Below are 16697 nucleotides of genomic sequence, written 5' to 3' on the forward strand. Positions count from 1 at the left end.
TGTTCTGTTGTTCTTTCAGGCTCCTTCTGTCGGAGGAGATGACGAGTCTGATCGTTGTGCACTGGGGAGGACTGATCCTCGACCTGACGGCTGGATACCTTCTCTTCTTTGATGTCACACGACCCATCGCTATGTTTTTCGTCTCTTACTTCCATTGCATGAACTCTCAACTTTTTAGCATAGGTACAAAGGGGGATAAATGTTGGTTTCCCCCACATTGCTGGCTATTGAATGAGGTAACTGAGCATCCGTCAGCGAGCTTTTTCCAATGGGGAGTTTGTATCTGTTTTTCCTAACCATATGAGAGTTGAGCTGAACTTTGTGATCGTATATCAGCAGCTCAGGAAAAATCTAAGTGTTACACCTTCCCTATTGGAACCAGTTCACTGGCCGATTATTAGGTAACTCATTCAGCAGCCAGCATTGAACATGGACACAAAGACCGTAAAAGAGAAAAATGGTGCAAAAAAAAAAATGAAATCTTATTGCACACATGATTTGTTTATTATAATAAAATATAAAAGTTTAGTTCCTGTTTTTAAGCTTGGGTGGTCTCCCTATTAGTAGTCACCGGGGGCATAGAAAATGCAGCGGGCACCATCCAGTCTCCGCACAGGGGTGTGATAACATGCTGAGTGGGACGACTAGTCTGGGGAAACAAACGCCTCATCGACTAGTCAAAGGGGTATTTGCATATTAAAAACGGACTGTAAAATCCTGTTAGTGTGTCATCCAGGCGCAAGGGCTTGTTAGGGTGGGTATTTAGGAAGGAACATACAGATGTTGGGGGTTCGGAGGGCATGGGGGGCCTGCCATGTTCCCTTTAAGCAGTTGGTCTTGTTGTTACCCTCTCCTCCATCTTTTAGAACTTCTGCCCATTATTTGACATGATCTTGTTTCTTAAAAAACTAATGACTTGTGTCCTTCTCCCAGGCATGTTCTCCTACACTATGCTGGCCACCAGCCCGCTGTTCTGTTATCCTGATTGGCCCCGTCGGCTGGTGTCCAAGTTTCCCCGCTGTTTACACTGGGGTCTTCCTCACACCCAGCCCCCACAAAAGAACTCAGAATGTGTGTACCCCGGACAGAAGGGCAAGGCCTCTACGGGACTACGACACAAGCTGGGAGCCATCTTTACGGTTATCTACGTAGTCGAGCAGCTGTTCCTGCCCTACTCACATTTTATTACCCAGGTGAGAGCTCGCAGACGTGTTCCTGTGTCTCCGGTGGCGGAAGCTATCTCTGCTGACTCATACACAGGAGCAATCGGTCGGCCGAGCGCTTCTGTGTTGTGTAATAATAATAATAATAATAATCTTTTATTTTTATATAGCGCTAACATATTCCGCAGCGCTTTACAGTTTGCACACATTATCATCGCTGTCCCCAATGGGGCTCACAATCTAAATTCCCTATCAGTATGTCTTTGGAATGTGGGAGGAAACCGGAGTGCCCGGAGGAAACCCACGCAAACACGGAGAGAACATACAAACTCTTTGCAGATGTTGTCCAAGGTGGGATTAGAACCCAGGACTCCAGCGCTGCAAGGCTGCTGTGCTAACCACTGCGCCACCGTGCTGCTTGTGTACAAGAAAGCTGCTGACTGACACCGGCCGGCAGCTTATATTTGGGAGAACATTGTCCGAAGCCAATCACATCCGATCGACATCTCCCACGACCACCTGTCGGCCGGCGCCCCATACACGTTAGGCCGTGTTGCTATCAGCAAATCCAGCCGACTTAAGTCTAATGTGTATGGTGGCCTTTACTGTAGGTCATGGAAGAGTCTTCCTGTCAATATTATGGTTATCATTAGGGGTCCGGCCTCTGAGACCCCCACAGGGCAGGGAACCGCAATACAGGTGTGAGTGAGCGGAGTGGTGTTGCAGTGCCCTGCACAGCAGATGGGGGGCACCATTGCAATTGTGGTGGGTGAAAGGCAGCCTTATCCCCAACCATCAGGAAGGGATAGCGCATCCTACGTCATCGCTTACTATAGTGGGAAAACTCTCCTCAAAGAGGACCTGGCGCCACTCCGGAAGTTACTTCCAGAAAACCATCATTCTGGAGCTTGTTTTTTTTGCAGAAGTCTGCTGTTCCCTTCCATTGGTTATTCCTCCTGGAAATATAAGAATAAATTAACAACTAGGCATTATTATTCCCTATTATCAAGGGGGTGCATTCCTACCCCGCCAGCTCTGATCAGACAGTGTCTACATACCGTTCCTCACACCCCACACTTTCTTAATTTGTTCATGATGTACAATGAAAAAAAATTATATTGTGGTACCCAGAAAAATCATTGCCCCAAAATGACAAATGTATTCTGAGTGATACCTTTATTGGCTAGCCAGAAAAAATATATGTTTGTAAGCTTTCAGGCTCATGGACTCCTTCTTCAGGCTTATTTACAAATTACCGTAATTAATAAGATGAGCACAACAGCTAACAGATAATACAACAGGACATTTGTTCATGAGGTGGGTGGGGTGCTGCCTCCTAAAGATAAGCCAAGGAAATCAAGTTAGGGTTTTTAGTTACAAAAGGAATCCAAGGGGTAACGTTTCTCCTGGCAGAGAGTGACATGCCAAGGTGAGGAGACTTTTAGGCCTTGCAATGCTCCTTTGGGAAATTAAATATGCAAATTGTCAGTTCAGAGAGTAAGAGGACTAGAACTCTAGTGGCGGTGGGAACTTAAGGAATCAACTTGTCAGAAGTGTCCTCTCATCACCATCAGTAACGGGCACATTCCCATGTAACAATAAAAATTGATGGGCACAAAAGTATTGGCATGAATTTGTTCACAAATTTCTTTGAGGAACGGCACTCTGTAAAGCTGGAAGAAAAGCTTTTCTTTTAGGCTATGTTCACATGCAGCCGTTCTTTTCCTGCTTTTTATGCAAATTTAAAGCTGTATTTTACAGTAGCAGCAAAATCTGAGCTCTCAGAAATCTCATGCACTTGATTGTTGTTTTTTTTGTTTTTTTTTAATTTGAGCACTTTCAGCATTTTTTTTCACCCATAGAAAGCAATGGGAAGGTGAATCGGACTAACTTTCTTAAACATGCTATAATCCGCACCCAAATAACGCTGCACAAAAAGGCAGTCAAAAATACTGCAAAATGTGTTTTGAATGCAGTGGGGTTTTTTTACTGCTGCATGTGAACATAGCCTTCATAAGGCTAGGTTCACATTGCGTTAGGGCAATCCGTTTAGCGCTAGCGGATTGCGCTAACGCAATGTTTATTTAGGGGCCGCGTTCAGGGGTCGCGTTAACGTCCCCGCTCTCGCAGATCCCCGATCTGCGAGAGCGGGGAACGGACCTCGGGCGCGCCGCGGACGCTGCAAGCAGCGTCCGAAGCGCGTCACAGAAGAACGGCACATCACTAGCGCGAGCCGAAAAAGGCACGCGCTAGTGATGCGCTGCAGGCGAAATTTACATTGCTGTCAATGGGTGCGCTAACGGACCCGTTGCACAGCGTTAATTGCGACATTTTCGCCGTGCAACGCTGTCCGTTAGCGATCACCCACTAACGCAATGTGAACCTAGCCTAAGTATTAGATTTATAATTGGAGAATCACAAGGCTTTATTCTGACTTTATTTTTTTTTTTCATTTACAAGAAAAATGGATTGTCTTTCATCAGTTTGCCACTTCCAATTTTTCATCCCTTTGTGGTCCATTTGTGCCAGTTTTTACCATCATTGTGGCCTCTGTTTTTCTTGTCTGAGAACATTTTTAACCTTTTAAATATTAAAAAACGGACATACTTCTGTTGACAGATGGCACGGGTGTGCTAGTTCATTCTTCACTGTTCACCGAGCGACTTCGTCGTGCTCGATAAATATGGTCGAGTCCCCGCGGCTGCATGTCTCGCGGCTGTTCGACAGCAGCAACACATGCAGGGATGACATAACAAACAGGTAATCCCTGCACATGTTGTAGTTGTCAAACAGCCATGAGACATGCAGGCGCGGGGACTCAACCATATTTTTCGAACACGCCAAAGACACTGGGTTAGCACACAAGCATGCTCAGATAACACCTTATCCCAGCACGTTTGCTCATCACTAGTAATAAACTTACATCTGACTGAGGCCTAACTGTGATCTCAAGAGATTTGATAAATGGAGATTCCGTCCTAACCAAAGTCTTCATTCTGTCTGAAGGGCTACAATAACTGGACGAATGGCCTTTATGGCTACTCCTGGGATATGATGGTGCATTCACGCTCTCACCAGCATGTGAAAATTACCTACAGAGATGGGGTCACTGGTGATGTTGGATATCTGAACCCAGGGGTAAGTGTCAGATTTTAAGGAGTTGTCCAGATCTAAAATGTTTTGGGGAAAATTGGCTTAGAATCATATAAACTGATTGGTAAGATTAATCTCCTGGTGCTTTAGTCCGGTGCTTTCTCCTTCCTTGCCAGTTTCCCAACATATGGACATTTGGCGGAGTCAAAATTCTCAACATATAAGGCATAAGCTTCCCTTTCTTAGGTTTTCACACAGACCCGGCGCTGGAAAGATCACGCTGACATGCTGAAGCAATATGCCACCTGCCTACAAGGCCTCCTGGGGGCTTATAACATCTCTGAGCCAGAAATCTACTTTGATGTATGGGTGTCAATCAATGACCGCTTCCAGCAGAGGTATGTGCATTGCGTATTCTGCTGTCCTACGACAGTCCCGCTCGATCGCGGGGAACATGCACCTTGACTGTATTCTCTATCAGGTTATACGACCCAACAGTGAACATCGTAAAAGCCGACTGGTCTCCCTTCCATAAAACGCCCTGGGTTCAGCCCTTGTTGGTAGATCTCTCACCATGGAGAGCGAAATTCCAGGAGGTGGAGGACAGTTTGGATAATCAGACTGATGTGGTCTTCATTGCAGATTTCCCAGGTAATGTAGCAGAGAGTGGCACATTGTTATCGTCCATCCAGGAGATTGCGTCCTGGTATGATATGGGCATCTGATCGTAAAACTACATTTTTTTTTTTAGTTCTTCTCCATAATTCTTGCATATGGAGGTCTCCCAAGACGACAATCCCCAGGAACAACATTGCTAAATTATAGTAACTTGTATGGATTCGCATTGATGTCCTAAATTCTTGTATTCCTGATGAAATAATTCTGGAGCACCTTCTCATAACATCATCTAATTGTTCCATTCCTCTGTTATTCCTCCTGGACAAAGTGACAACTGGGCATTACTATTTCCCTTATCGATAGGGCTTGTTCCCCACACAGCCCGACCTTGGCCAAGGACACTTCCCAATAGTGACTTTATGCAGACATTTCCAGGAGGAATAGCACAATGAGGAGTTACAATAAAAGCTACAGCGTTGTTATTTAGTGGAGAATTGGGGGTTTTACTAAAACAATTCGCGGTTTAGGTTTACTATTTTTTAAATCAGATCATTTTTATTGATTCATTTCATTTTATAAACAATTACATACATTATACAATATAGTACAAACACAATAAACAAGTTTCACCCTTAAAGTTTATATAGTCCTATACCTGCCAAGGTATTTCATGCCAAACAGAATTATCAATTTTGTCCAAATGAAGATTTTCCCAAAGACTGGTGACACGTTAAATACAGGGATTATACTAAAAACTAGTATTGGTGGTATGTTCACTAACGACATGTTTACGAACAGAAAATAATTGGTATCTGTATGTCCTCAACACACAATATTTAAAAAGCCATAATAGCCAACCGGTGTAGTACAGTTATTGTGAGTAGGTCCACAGATGCCCCCCCCAGGGATGACCAGCCACCGTTCCCATATATTTATAAACTTTCTTATTGAGTTCCTTTAATGTAAGTACCTCTCTCCAGGTGTATGGTATTATTAATTTTAGCTTTCAATTCCTCCAATGTTGGGGGATTACGGTCTAACCAGTGCAATGTCTAACCTGACAGTATTCTCAGAATGGCGGTGGTCAGAGGGAAACTTAAATCTACCCCCACCCCCAGAAGGCCCAGTATGCACACCCTAGGATCAAGTTGTATGTGTATTCCGAGTACTAGTTTAATCAGAGAGGTCACTCCCAGTCCCAGTAATGGCCTATATCAACACATTCCCATAACATATGCATCAGATGGGCCCCATTCGTGCCACATCACGGACACGAGTCTTCAGTCCAAGCCCCAATTTTATACACTATATTAGGTGTCTTATATACCCTGTGGATAAGGAAAATCTGGGACTCCGATAAAGATAGTATAGGTGTTGTTTCTAGTATTTCATTCCATTCTTCAGATATGGGACTGACATCCTCTTCCCACTTTCATCTGACCATCATGGGATGCCTTTGGTGATAAAAGGGTAATAATTAGGTTTACTATTGATTGATTTATGCCTCACTGGTTAGCTGTTTGAAAAGGTCGGGGCACTGAAAAGGTGAAGAATCCTATCCCCTGATCATTTCTACCACACAATGAATTGCTTAAATGCAAAACTCAAAAAACAAAGGGTAGACTGCATTGTTTCCACCATTTTACCCCACTTTCATTTTTCTTCCCTGTAGTTTAACTGCCCTGTGTTTTTTCATCATTTCTTTTTACCCTGGATGATAGGTCTTCACTTGGAGAATTTTGTGAGTGACGATCTGGGTAACACCAGTATACAAGTGCTGCAAGGAGAAGTCAGTGTGGAGATTGTGAAGGACACCAAGAACTTCACCCTGAGAGAGGGCGACCGCATGCAGGTGAGTGTGGATTCTGTGTCCTGGATTGTAGGGTTTTATGGGACATGAGCCCCGTGACACTGCACACTGAGCAGGCCAAACCACGAGCACCGTGACACTGCACACTGAGCAGGCCAAACCACGAGCACCGTGACACTGCACACTGAGGAGGCCGAGCCACGAGCACCGTGACACTGCACACTGAGGAGGCCGAGCCACGAGCACTGTGACACTGCACACTGAGCAGGCCAAACCACGAGCACCGTGACACTGCACACTGAGCAGGCCAAACCACGAGCACCGTGACACTGCACACTGAGGAGGCCGAGCCACGAGCACCGTGACACTGCACACTGAGGAGGCCGAGCCACGAGCACTGTGACAGTGCACACTGAGCAAACCGAGCCATGAGCTCTGTGACACTGCACGCTGTACAGGCCGAGCCATGAGCTCCATGACACTGCGCTCTGAGCAGGCCGAGCCACGAGCACCGTAACACTGCACACTGTACAGGCCGAGCAGTGAGCACCGTGACACTGCACACTGTACAGGCCGAGCCGCAAACACCGTGACACTGCACACTGTACAGGCCGAGATATGAGCTGCTCTTCCCTGTAAGGTGAATCCACATTTATGGTGAAGATATCTGCACATAACAAGCCTATTGCCCCTTGTTTTAAAGGCTTTTTTTTGCACAGGATGATGCAAATTATGGGGACACTCGATTACTCAGTTCTCATATGGTTTGCATATTGTCAGCAGCACGTCCCCTGTTTACCCTGAGAAATTTCCTGCCTACATCACTGCCATGTTTCCTTTGGCCAATTATCAGGAAAGTGCGTTCTTATGCGTTCAGGCATTTATTGGCCTGTGCACTTCTCTTCTGAAATTGGCATAGATTAAAAAAAAAAAAAAAGCAGAATTTGGACGCCTATATTTCAGGGGTTTTGCCCAAAATTATTTACCAACGGCCCCTACTGTAACACCAGCGGCAGCATCAATACCACGTGCCTCTGTCCATTTCTGTTTATTTTTGTTTTTATCCCAGTTGCCAGCGGGGGAATACCACAAAGTGTTCACCGTGTCCCCGGGACCCTCATGTTACATGTACCTGTATGTGAATACCACAGCAGTGACCCTGGAACAGAACCTGACCCGCCTGCAGGAGCTGAAGGAGAAGGTGGAGAATGGCAGCGGTGAGTGATGGCGGATGTTACGGTGCATGTGCACTGCGCGCTGATCGAGAGCGAGCCGTCCGCGGACCTCCTGATTATCATACAGGCTACCAAAGAAGAAGCAGAACGCTCGTTCATCAGCTATGGTACTTTTTTTTTTTTTTTTTTTTTGCGGCACAAAAAAAAAAATCGTTCTCGGCAGCACATGGTCCTGTGTAAACTGGATTTGTGTTTCTGAGAACAATGTCAGTCTATGCGCACTGAACGATATATTACTATTGGCTCAGTGGGAGTCTGAGATGGGGTCCGTCTGTATAAACGTCACGGACCGGTAGGGTAAATTCAGGTATGTGGATTATGATTCCCCGCGACTTCATCCTGTACAAGGTTATAATCTGTGGCGAAAATCTGCATCACGACCATGTGCATGCTGCGGAGTGTGCCTGTACGGTCAGCCGGCCACCTCTGAGCATGGCCGCAGCATTACTGTCCTGTTTTTGTTTCTTAGAAACTTCTCCTCTGCCACCCGAGTTACAGCCCCTCATCTCCGGAGAAGTAGAAGACCCCAATGTGTCAGATCCCCTGGTGGTTGCCTACCTGCGCCGACAGAGGCGGATAGAGGAGGCAGAACGCAGGCGAAACGCTACAGTGACAGAGCGATTTCAGAGGTTTTTCAATAAGAAGTATTATCTCCTGCGACGAAGGTAAGTGTCCGTGCTTCATGAACTCGGCCCACCCACCGTATAGAATAACCCTAATGACATGTACCAGGCCTGGGGTTGTCACCTGTGGATTTTCTTCTGATTAGCGTGGTCCTGGACGGCCACGTCACCAAGGCATTGACGGCATAATAGCCAATGTTTAGCGGAAACATCAGGAGCTACCATTATGCCGTATGTTTGTGTCTGACCTTTCCAACACAGGTTTAGGCTAGGCTCGCACATCCGTATGTTACAGACCGTGACGCACGGATCCGGCCACAGGACAGGCCTCCCGACCAGTACTCGACAGATAGATAGATGTGAGGCTGACGACTTTGGAGACCCGTGGCCGGTCTGTGCATCACAATCCACACCCAGACCGCGACACACAATGTGTAAGTCCAGGCACGATCTATAGCGGACAGTTCCTGGTGACCGTGGGTTTCCTGACCCCAACCTTCCGGCATTATGCCTACCTCATATCAGGAGACCCGGGGTCTGGCTGCGAGTTGCAACCATAGGGTGGTCCGTAAAGTCCGGCTGCTGGGCTGACATGTGAATCTGGCCTTAGGCTCCCTATTTTATAGTTGGGTTTATGCGCCTAAAGGTGGCTGTTGGCAGCAGATCTCATGGGGGGACGTGCTGCGAACAGTAGAGGACCTAACAATAGTATTTATAGTCCCCATGTAATGTGCATGGACCAGGGTAAAAGGCCCTACAATCGGTGCTCCTTATGGGAAGAAATCTGCAAGTGTAAACTCAGCCTAAAGCTACAGCACATTGGTGTCATCCCAGGAAAAACTGGGTTTGGAATTTGCCCTCAAATAAAACTCTTTAAGGGGGTGGTCCGGGGCATATCTTCTGTGCATCACTGACATCCAGCCGCTGCTGATTGTTGGCGGTGCTGTGGGTCGTCGGACCCCCACCAGTTACAGTTGATGATCAATATGAAAGTCCTGGACAAAGCTTTAACAGGAGAGCTGCCTGTACAGTTCCCTCTGTCCGTTTCTCTTATACCTCTTTTCCTGCAGCTGCTAGATGTATGACATGGCGGCCATTCAGATGAGCAGCGCTCCACCAGGGAGAGAACCACTTCTTGATATCGTGCCACTCTGCACAGACGCTGAGCCCCCGGGGACCCCCGTATGACATTCATATACCCTAACTGGGCACATATATCAGTGTGGAATAAAGCTGTACGGAGTGGCTGATAACAGAGAACACCAGAATGCAGAATGGTGATAACACTGGCTTGTTCAGAGTCCTGCGTTGAATCTGATGTATGTAGAGGGGTGTGAATACCGGACGTGGAGCGCGCCCTTATCTCTGCCGGTTCTGGCTCTGTAAATAACATTCCTCTGGGCCTGGGAATCGGACGTAGTTTAGTCTTTCCTGGCCGGTTCCCACCCACAGAATATAGAGGAGAACTGTGCTCACTGCTGACCGAGCAGACAGGACGCTTCTTAACAAAGTATCGGACAAAAGGGAAGCAGGAGGCGTCCTCATTCAGCTGCGCGTGTGCGGAGAATCCTATTAATGCCACTGCAAATTCACGTCTGCTGTCACTCCTGGTGTAGTAAAACCGCGCCCAGTAGTGGACGGGCAGCAGACACAAAGCAAGAGAGTGGTGGTGACCACATCAGACATTGGTGGCATCGCTCTAGGGTACAGCGCCAATGTCCGAGCGCAAAAACTGAACTATTCGGAATAAGCGCAGGAGGCGAACGTGCATGGCTGATTGCCTTGTGCCTCTGCTCCTGGGTTCTAGCAGAGCGCAGGGGCCACAACATCGGTGGTGTATACAAGCCGTATCCCAGCATAGTGTGATGACACAACCTCTTTAAAGGGACTCTGGTTTGAACAGTCAGTCTGTGCTGACAAACGTATTTGCGTGGGTTTCCTCCGGGTTCGACGGTTTCTTCCCACTCTCCAAAGACTGATAGGACAATTAGATTGTGAGCCCTAATGGGGACAGGGATGATGATGACGTCTGTAAAGCGCTGCCGAATAAATGGCGCTATATAAGTGAGCATAATAATAAAGCACTATTCTGTTGCTTCCGCTCTGAGACGTCAGACCCTTGTGGATTCGCTCCGTAGGACCTCGTTGTTTCCCGTTATACAGACATCTTGGGTAAAATGCAGAAAGTCGCTCGTGTCTGGACGATTTTTGTTTAAGGCTCCGTTCACATGTTGTCATCCGTTACCAGTGCAGCTAAATCTGATCTAGACGTTGGTTGCCGTTTTTTCCGTATGTAACAGACCCGTCAGTATTAGCGGTGTCTCTGTTAGTGGATGTTATAATCCATTTTCCTATGGAATTCAATGTTAAAAAATGGATCCTGTTTTACAGAGCAGTTGTACAGACTGTGTTTATCGATCCACCTAAAAAAAACTGCAGTAAAACGGAAGATCATTTTGGACATTTCTGTCCTCATTTAAATGAATGCATTTTTTTTTAATGAATGGTTTTATTTATTTATTTTTTGTTCTCCCAAAAAGGATCCAGAAAGAGCCATGACTGCTGGATGTGTGAGCATAGCCTAATGTGTATAGGGACGCTTTCATGGGCTAGTGGTGGGGATCGATGATCTCTACACGACCTCTGAAAGGCTAGATGATCTCAGCATGCTGCTGTTACCTACAGGCTAGTGTGCTCTGTTATCAGCCATACGAAACACGGGAAACCGCTGAGAGTAGGTCAGAAAACTCCCTGCCTAATGGTCATTAACATCTAATGGTCTAATAAACTGTAATTACTTGTACATACTGATAGGGGGCGCTTTACACTCTGCAGAGAGCAAAAGGATCAGCCGCTAAAATCCTTTTGTGCGTACCCCATCATCATCTGCTATGGAGGCGTCCAATACACATTAGACAGCCAATCCCGGCAGGTTCGGGTAACTTTCGTCTATGTAAAGGGGTATTCCCATCTCCAAAATCCTATCCCGATATGTAGTAGGTGTAATAATATGAATTATATTAGTAAATACCTCCAATTAGACATGTAGTATAGTTCTCCAGATTTGCTATGCCTCTGACCCCATGTGCAGGGCATTGCAGTAGCTTAGGTATCCATGGTTATGATCACTCACATTGTGACTATGGATAAATAAGCTACTGCAATGCCCTGCACATGGGGTAAGTGACATAGCGAGAATGAAAAACGATACTACATGTCTGATTGGAGGCATTTGTTAATATTATTATGCCTATTACTTATTGGGATAGGATCTTGGAGACAAGAATACCCCCTTTAATTGCTGATTGACACAACCATATAACACTCATTTTATCGTGTTTCTTGTGTCCAAAATGAACAGCATGTCACTGGCATATCAGACAGTCATGTGCTACTACCCTGAAGTTGTAGGTTACCAGCAGACTATTAGGGTATGTGTCCACGGTCAGGTTTGCTTCAGGCTTTGGTCAGGATTTTATGCAGGTAAAATCCTGACCAAAAATGCACCTGAGGTCACTGGCAGGTCACCTGCGGTGTTCCTGCGTGTTTTGCTCATTGTAGCAACATGCTGCGTTCTGAAAAAACGTACCGCATGTGCGTTTTTGCGGGAATTCTGCATGCGGTTTTTAATGCACAGTGGAGATGGGATTTCATTAAATCCCCTCCACTATGCTGTAACATCTGGACGCTGCGTTTTTGACGCTGCGTCAAAAACGCAGCGTTTCCTGAACGTGCACACATACCCTAACCTGGGGCCACTGTCAGGAATGTGGACCCGTCATTAGGAGACATTCCTACTAGTGATGAGCGAACGTGCTGGGGGGCTATCTGCTTGGCTAGTATGTTCTAGTCCCTGCGGCTGCATGATTTGTGGCTATTAGACGGCTGTAACACATGCGGGGATTGTCTGTTTGTTGGGCAATGCCTACCTGTCATGCAACTGTCGAACAGCTGCGAGGACTAGGACATATTATTGGAGCACCCGAGCATGCTGAGATAACATCTCATCCGAGCACCTTCGCTTATCCCTAGTTCCTGCCTGTGTTACTCAATGACTCCTGCTTGGTAATCCTTGTCCTTGCTCGGCCTTGGAAAACCATCGCTAGAATTGTAAAGGTCTATTTAGGCGTCGTCAGAAAAAAATAAATCATGGGTGTCGCCCCCAGCTACTGTGTGGCAATTACCTGTAGTCACTGGCTCCTATGGGAGAAAGCCCGGGCCAGCGGGCGATGATGGGCAGCGGTGTACCGGTCTCTGTAGGGATGACCGCATGTAGGACGGCCGTAGTTCAAAGGAAAATTTAGACTAATTTCCTCCAGCAACTGATCATTCCTGGGAGAGATTGCTATGGCAAACTGTGCACCACATATCCTAGCCTGGGAAAATGGACATGATGCCAATGTTAGCAATTTTTCTTCTAAGCATGTCCCAGTGAGCTGCACCGACTTTTAAAAAAGTTGGCGGTGTCACTACGATCGACGGTCTGAAATCAGACATGCCGGTTCAATTTTTTTATTTTTACATCCCCCGCCATGTCAAATTGAACGGGCTTCCATACACATTACTGTCAGATGAGCCCGGTGAGATCGGCAGGTTTGGCCTGCCCTACTTTAATGTGTATGATGGACATTTTCAGACTCTTTGGAATACGCATTTAGGAAGCCGATCGGTGCCATCCTTGTCTTCTAGGTTTATGTTGACAATGCTGTAACAAAATTAAGTTTAATTTCCTACCCAACCATTTTGAAGTGACAGTTACCAATAACCACCACTAGGGGGTGACTTAAGGAAGAAAGACACTTGTAGAATAGACCGCTATGCACCTTGTGTCTACTATGGGGTGAGGGGTAACACCGGTCATAGCATGTCTGCAGAGAACGAGTCCTGAGCTAAAGAGCCGTAAAGGCTGAACGTAGAGAACCAGTTCTGGATTGTCCTTCTCGCTCTTATGTCCACATTGGTTACTTGTGTGCACATACAAGCAGTACTAAGCATATAGAACACTAAATCTAAAAATCCAACATACCAGCTGCATATGGTGACCAATTAAAATGGCAATCCTCAGGACTAGTGGTGGGTGAACCCGACCAGTAAAGTTTGGGGTCTGTACCGAACATCTACTGTTCGGCCACGGACCCCAAACATGGACTTCTTCAGGAAGTCCGTGCTACTGTTTGTGTTAGGCACCCCAAACTTCGGGTTTTCCCATGCTGTCATCTACATGACAGCGTGAGAAATGCCAACAGCTCCAATTGGCGGTAAGATCATTACCGCCGGTCAGAGAGCTGCGTTTTCCACGCTGTCAGATGGCCGCGTAAACACTGATGGGAGCATTCATCAGCCGGTGCCTGCTCTTATAAATGAATGACATGGGGTCACTTCTGTTTTTTTGTAACCAGCATGGTAAAACTGACATCTGCGGGCTGCAACCCTTTCAGCTTTATCATGACTGGTTATCAAGAATAGAGGGGTACCTGACTCGTGTTTTTTTTTTTTTTTTAATTATTTTAAAAAACGTTCTAAAAGCAGACATCGGGGGGCTGGTATGGGGCCATAACCCACAACAGGAGGAAAAAACCTCCACAACAAAAACAGGCAAAGGTGCTAAGTCTCAAATCAAATGCACTATCATGGTGCAGCGGGCCCAAGTAAAGATGGCGACTGCACAGGTGCAGTAATACCGATGAGACAGTCAAATCAACATATGTCCAATAATACCTAGGGCACTTCATCAAATTATGACCACATATCCCACATCAATCCATGTCTGGGACAAAGAAGAGATCCCAATCACATACTGAAAAATTCAGCAATTTTTATTAATCAAGCCATAAAGACAATACACAACCATAAAAAACAACAATAAAAAAGCAAAAGGCTTTCAGAGTTCACAACACCCAACCTCTCTTGCTGGCATCTGTTGTAACTATAGCCAATGGGACTTGGGTCCAACTGACTCCATTTTGTAGATTTTTCGGGTTTACCCACCATGCCAGGGAGGCTTTGACACGGCCCGGCGTGTATAATCTTTTGTTCAAAGAACTGGGATGACCGTTACAATTCTGCAGGATATGTGCCTGGAGAATTCTGGAGTGGGCCTGGGCCCAGGGTACCGATTGGATGCAAGCTGTCATGGATCCTAGAAGTGACATGCCTTCTCTGATTGTAGGGGATCTGGTATCTCTGAACGTCTTGACCTTCGATAGCAGGGTTAGACGATGGTCCACTGGAAGGAAGGACATTTGTCTTGCAGAGTCCAGAAGAACTCCCAGGAATTTTCTGGATTTGGAGGGTCGTAGCTGTGATTTTCCCAGATTCGGGACCCATCCAAGAGATTTCAGGATATTGAGGGTCTTTGAGATATGAGACTCCAAGGCCACTTTGGTGGAAGCTATTATCAAAAGGTCGTCCAGATAAGGGACTATACAGACGCCTTGCCTCCGGATAAAGGAGACTACTTCCCCCATTATTTTGGAAAATACCCTTGGTGCAGAGGAGATTCCAAACGGGAGGACGTTGAATTGATAGTGCTCTCTCAGACGTCCCCTCTGTACCGCGAATTTGAGATACTGTCGATGTTTTGGGTGAATTGGGATGTGAAAGTATGCATCTTTCAGATCGATGGTAGCCATGAAGGAATGAGGACTTATCAAAGGAATGGCAGTTTTTACTGATTCCATCTTGAATCTTCGGTATTTCACATGTCGGTTGAGACTCTTCAGATTTATGATAATACGGGACTCGCCCGAAGGTTTGGGTACCAGAAAAAGATAAGACTAATGCCCCCGATCTCTCTGATTCTGAAACCTGTGATATCACATTTGATATTTTTAGGGCCCCGAGACCCGCTTCCAATATCGATTGGTCTCTTAAGGAGGGAAGGGAGGTAATCCTTAGACCCCGTGGGGGGGAGGAAATAAACTCTATTAGAAGGCCCTCCTTGATGACGTTGAGGACCCAGGGGCAATTGGTGATGGTTTGCCACTGAAGTTAAAAATTTGAGTCTCCCCCCCGGGTCGGAGTCACCGCTTCTCCTGCTGAGACTGTTGCTGTTGTTGATGTTGAGGGATAAGGATATTTTTCCCCCCTCCCTTCGGGTAACTCCATCTTCCAGACTTGCCGTTTCCTCTTTGAGAGGTCTGGGTCTGAAAGGGACGAAAAAACTTTTTCTTAGGAGTTTTTTGTTCTGGGAGAGCTTTCTTTTTATCGGTTGCCTTTTCCAAGATGTCATCAAGGGAAGGCCCAAAAACATAGCTACCCTTAAATGGTATGGCACATAATTTGGCCTTGGAGGTGATATCACCAGACCACATTTTGAGCCAAAGAGCTCTTCTAACCGAATTAGTTTGCACTAATGATCTAGCAGCAACTCTGACAGTTTCCATAGAGGCGTCCGCCAGGAAACCAGTAGCTCTAAGAAGACTGGGTAGAGAATCTAGCAATTCACCCCTAGACATGCCCTGGGATATATGGGACTCCAGGTCCCCTAACCAGCGGAAAAGGGCTCTAGCCACACAAGTTGAGGCAATATTGGCTTTGAGAGCTACCTTGGAAGTCTCCCAAGATTTTTTCAACAGACTTTCTATTTTTCTGTCCATTGGATCTTTTAACTGTGAAGAGTCTTCGAATGGAGGGGCCGTTCTTTTAGCCACTCTCGCTACTTGTGAATCGACCTTGGGGACTTCCCAGTTGGCCGAATCTCCTTCTAATAGGAATCTATGCTTCATCTCAGATGGAATACTGAGACGTTTTTCTGGTAGTTCCCACTCTTGGTCAATCATATCAGATATGTTAAGAGTGTACCGGGAAACCTATACGTTTTCCCTTAGTTATTCCACCAAAAATCTGGTCCTGTATGGACTGTGGTTCTGACTCCTCCTCCAGCCCCATAGTACTGCGTACGGCAGATACTAAATCCTCAATCCATTCTGAAGAAAACAGATATTTTCCCGAAGACCTGAGGATGAGGCATAGGAGAGGTCTGATTCAGAATCCTCATCCTGAATTTTCCTTTTCTTTGCCGGAGAAGGTGGTGGTGGGGGTGGAGGGGTTAAGGCCGCTAGGGAAGATTGCACCTCTTGTTTGACTGGGGAGCGGATTTTTTCCAATAGGGAAGGTTGTTCTGCTCTGACAACCTTATCAGTACAGGATCTGC

The 16697-nt window shown here is 46.3% G+C and overlaps 1 protein-coding gene across 1 annotated transcript in view; it reads left to right on the plus strand.

Moving 5' to 3' along the window:
• GGCX (gamma-glutamyl carboxylase) overlaps nt 1-16697 on the plus strand; it is a 41502-nt gene that overhangs the window by 21413 nt on the left and 3392 nt on the right. The window contains exons 7-14 of the mRNA XM_077262857.1: nt 20-183; nt 934-1193; nt 4170-4301; nt 4503-4654; nt 4738-4907; nt 6596-6726; nt 7754-7901; nt 8389-8584. Of these exons, the coding sequence (XP_077118972.1) occupies nt 20-183; nt 934-1193; nt 4170-4301; nt 4503-4654; nt 4738-4907; nt 6596-6726; nt 7754-7901; nt 8389-8584 (1353 nt within the window). The remainder of the gene's footprint in view (nt 1-19; nt 184-933; nt 1194-4169; nt 4302-4502; nt 4655-4737; nt 4908-6595; nt 6727-7753; nt 7902-8388; nt 8585-16697) is intronic.

The sequence above is a fragment of the Ranitomeya variabilis genome, chromosome 5, assembly GCF_051348905.1.
Source record: "Ranitomeya variabilis isolate aRanVar5 chromosome 5, aRanVar5.hap1, whole genome shotgun sequence".
NCBI lineage: Eukaryota > Metazoa > Chordata > Amphibia > Anura > Dendrobatidae > Ranitomeya > Ranitomeya variabilis.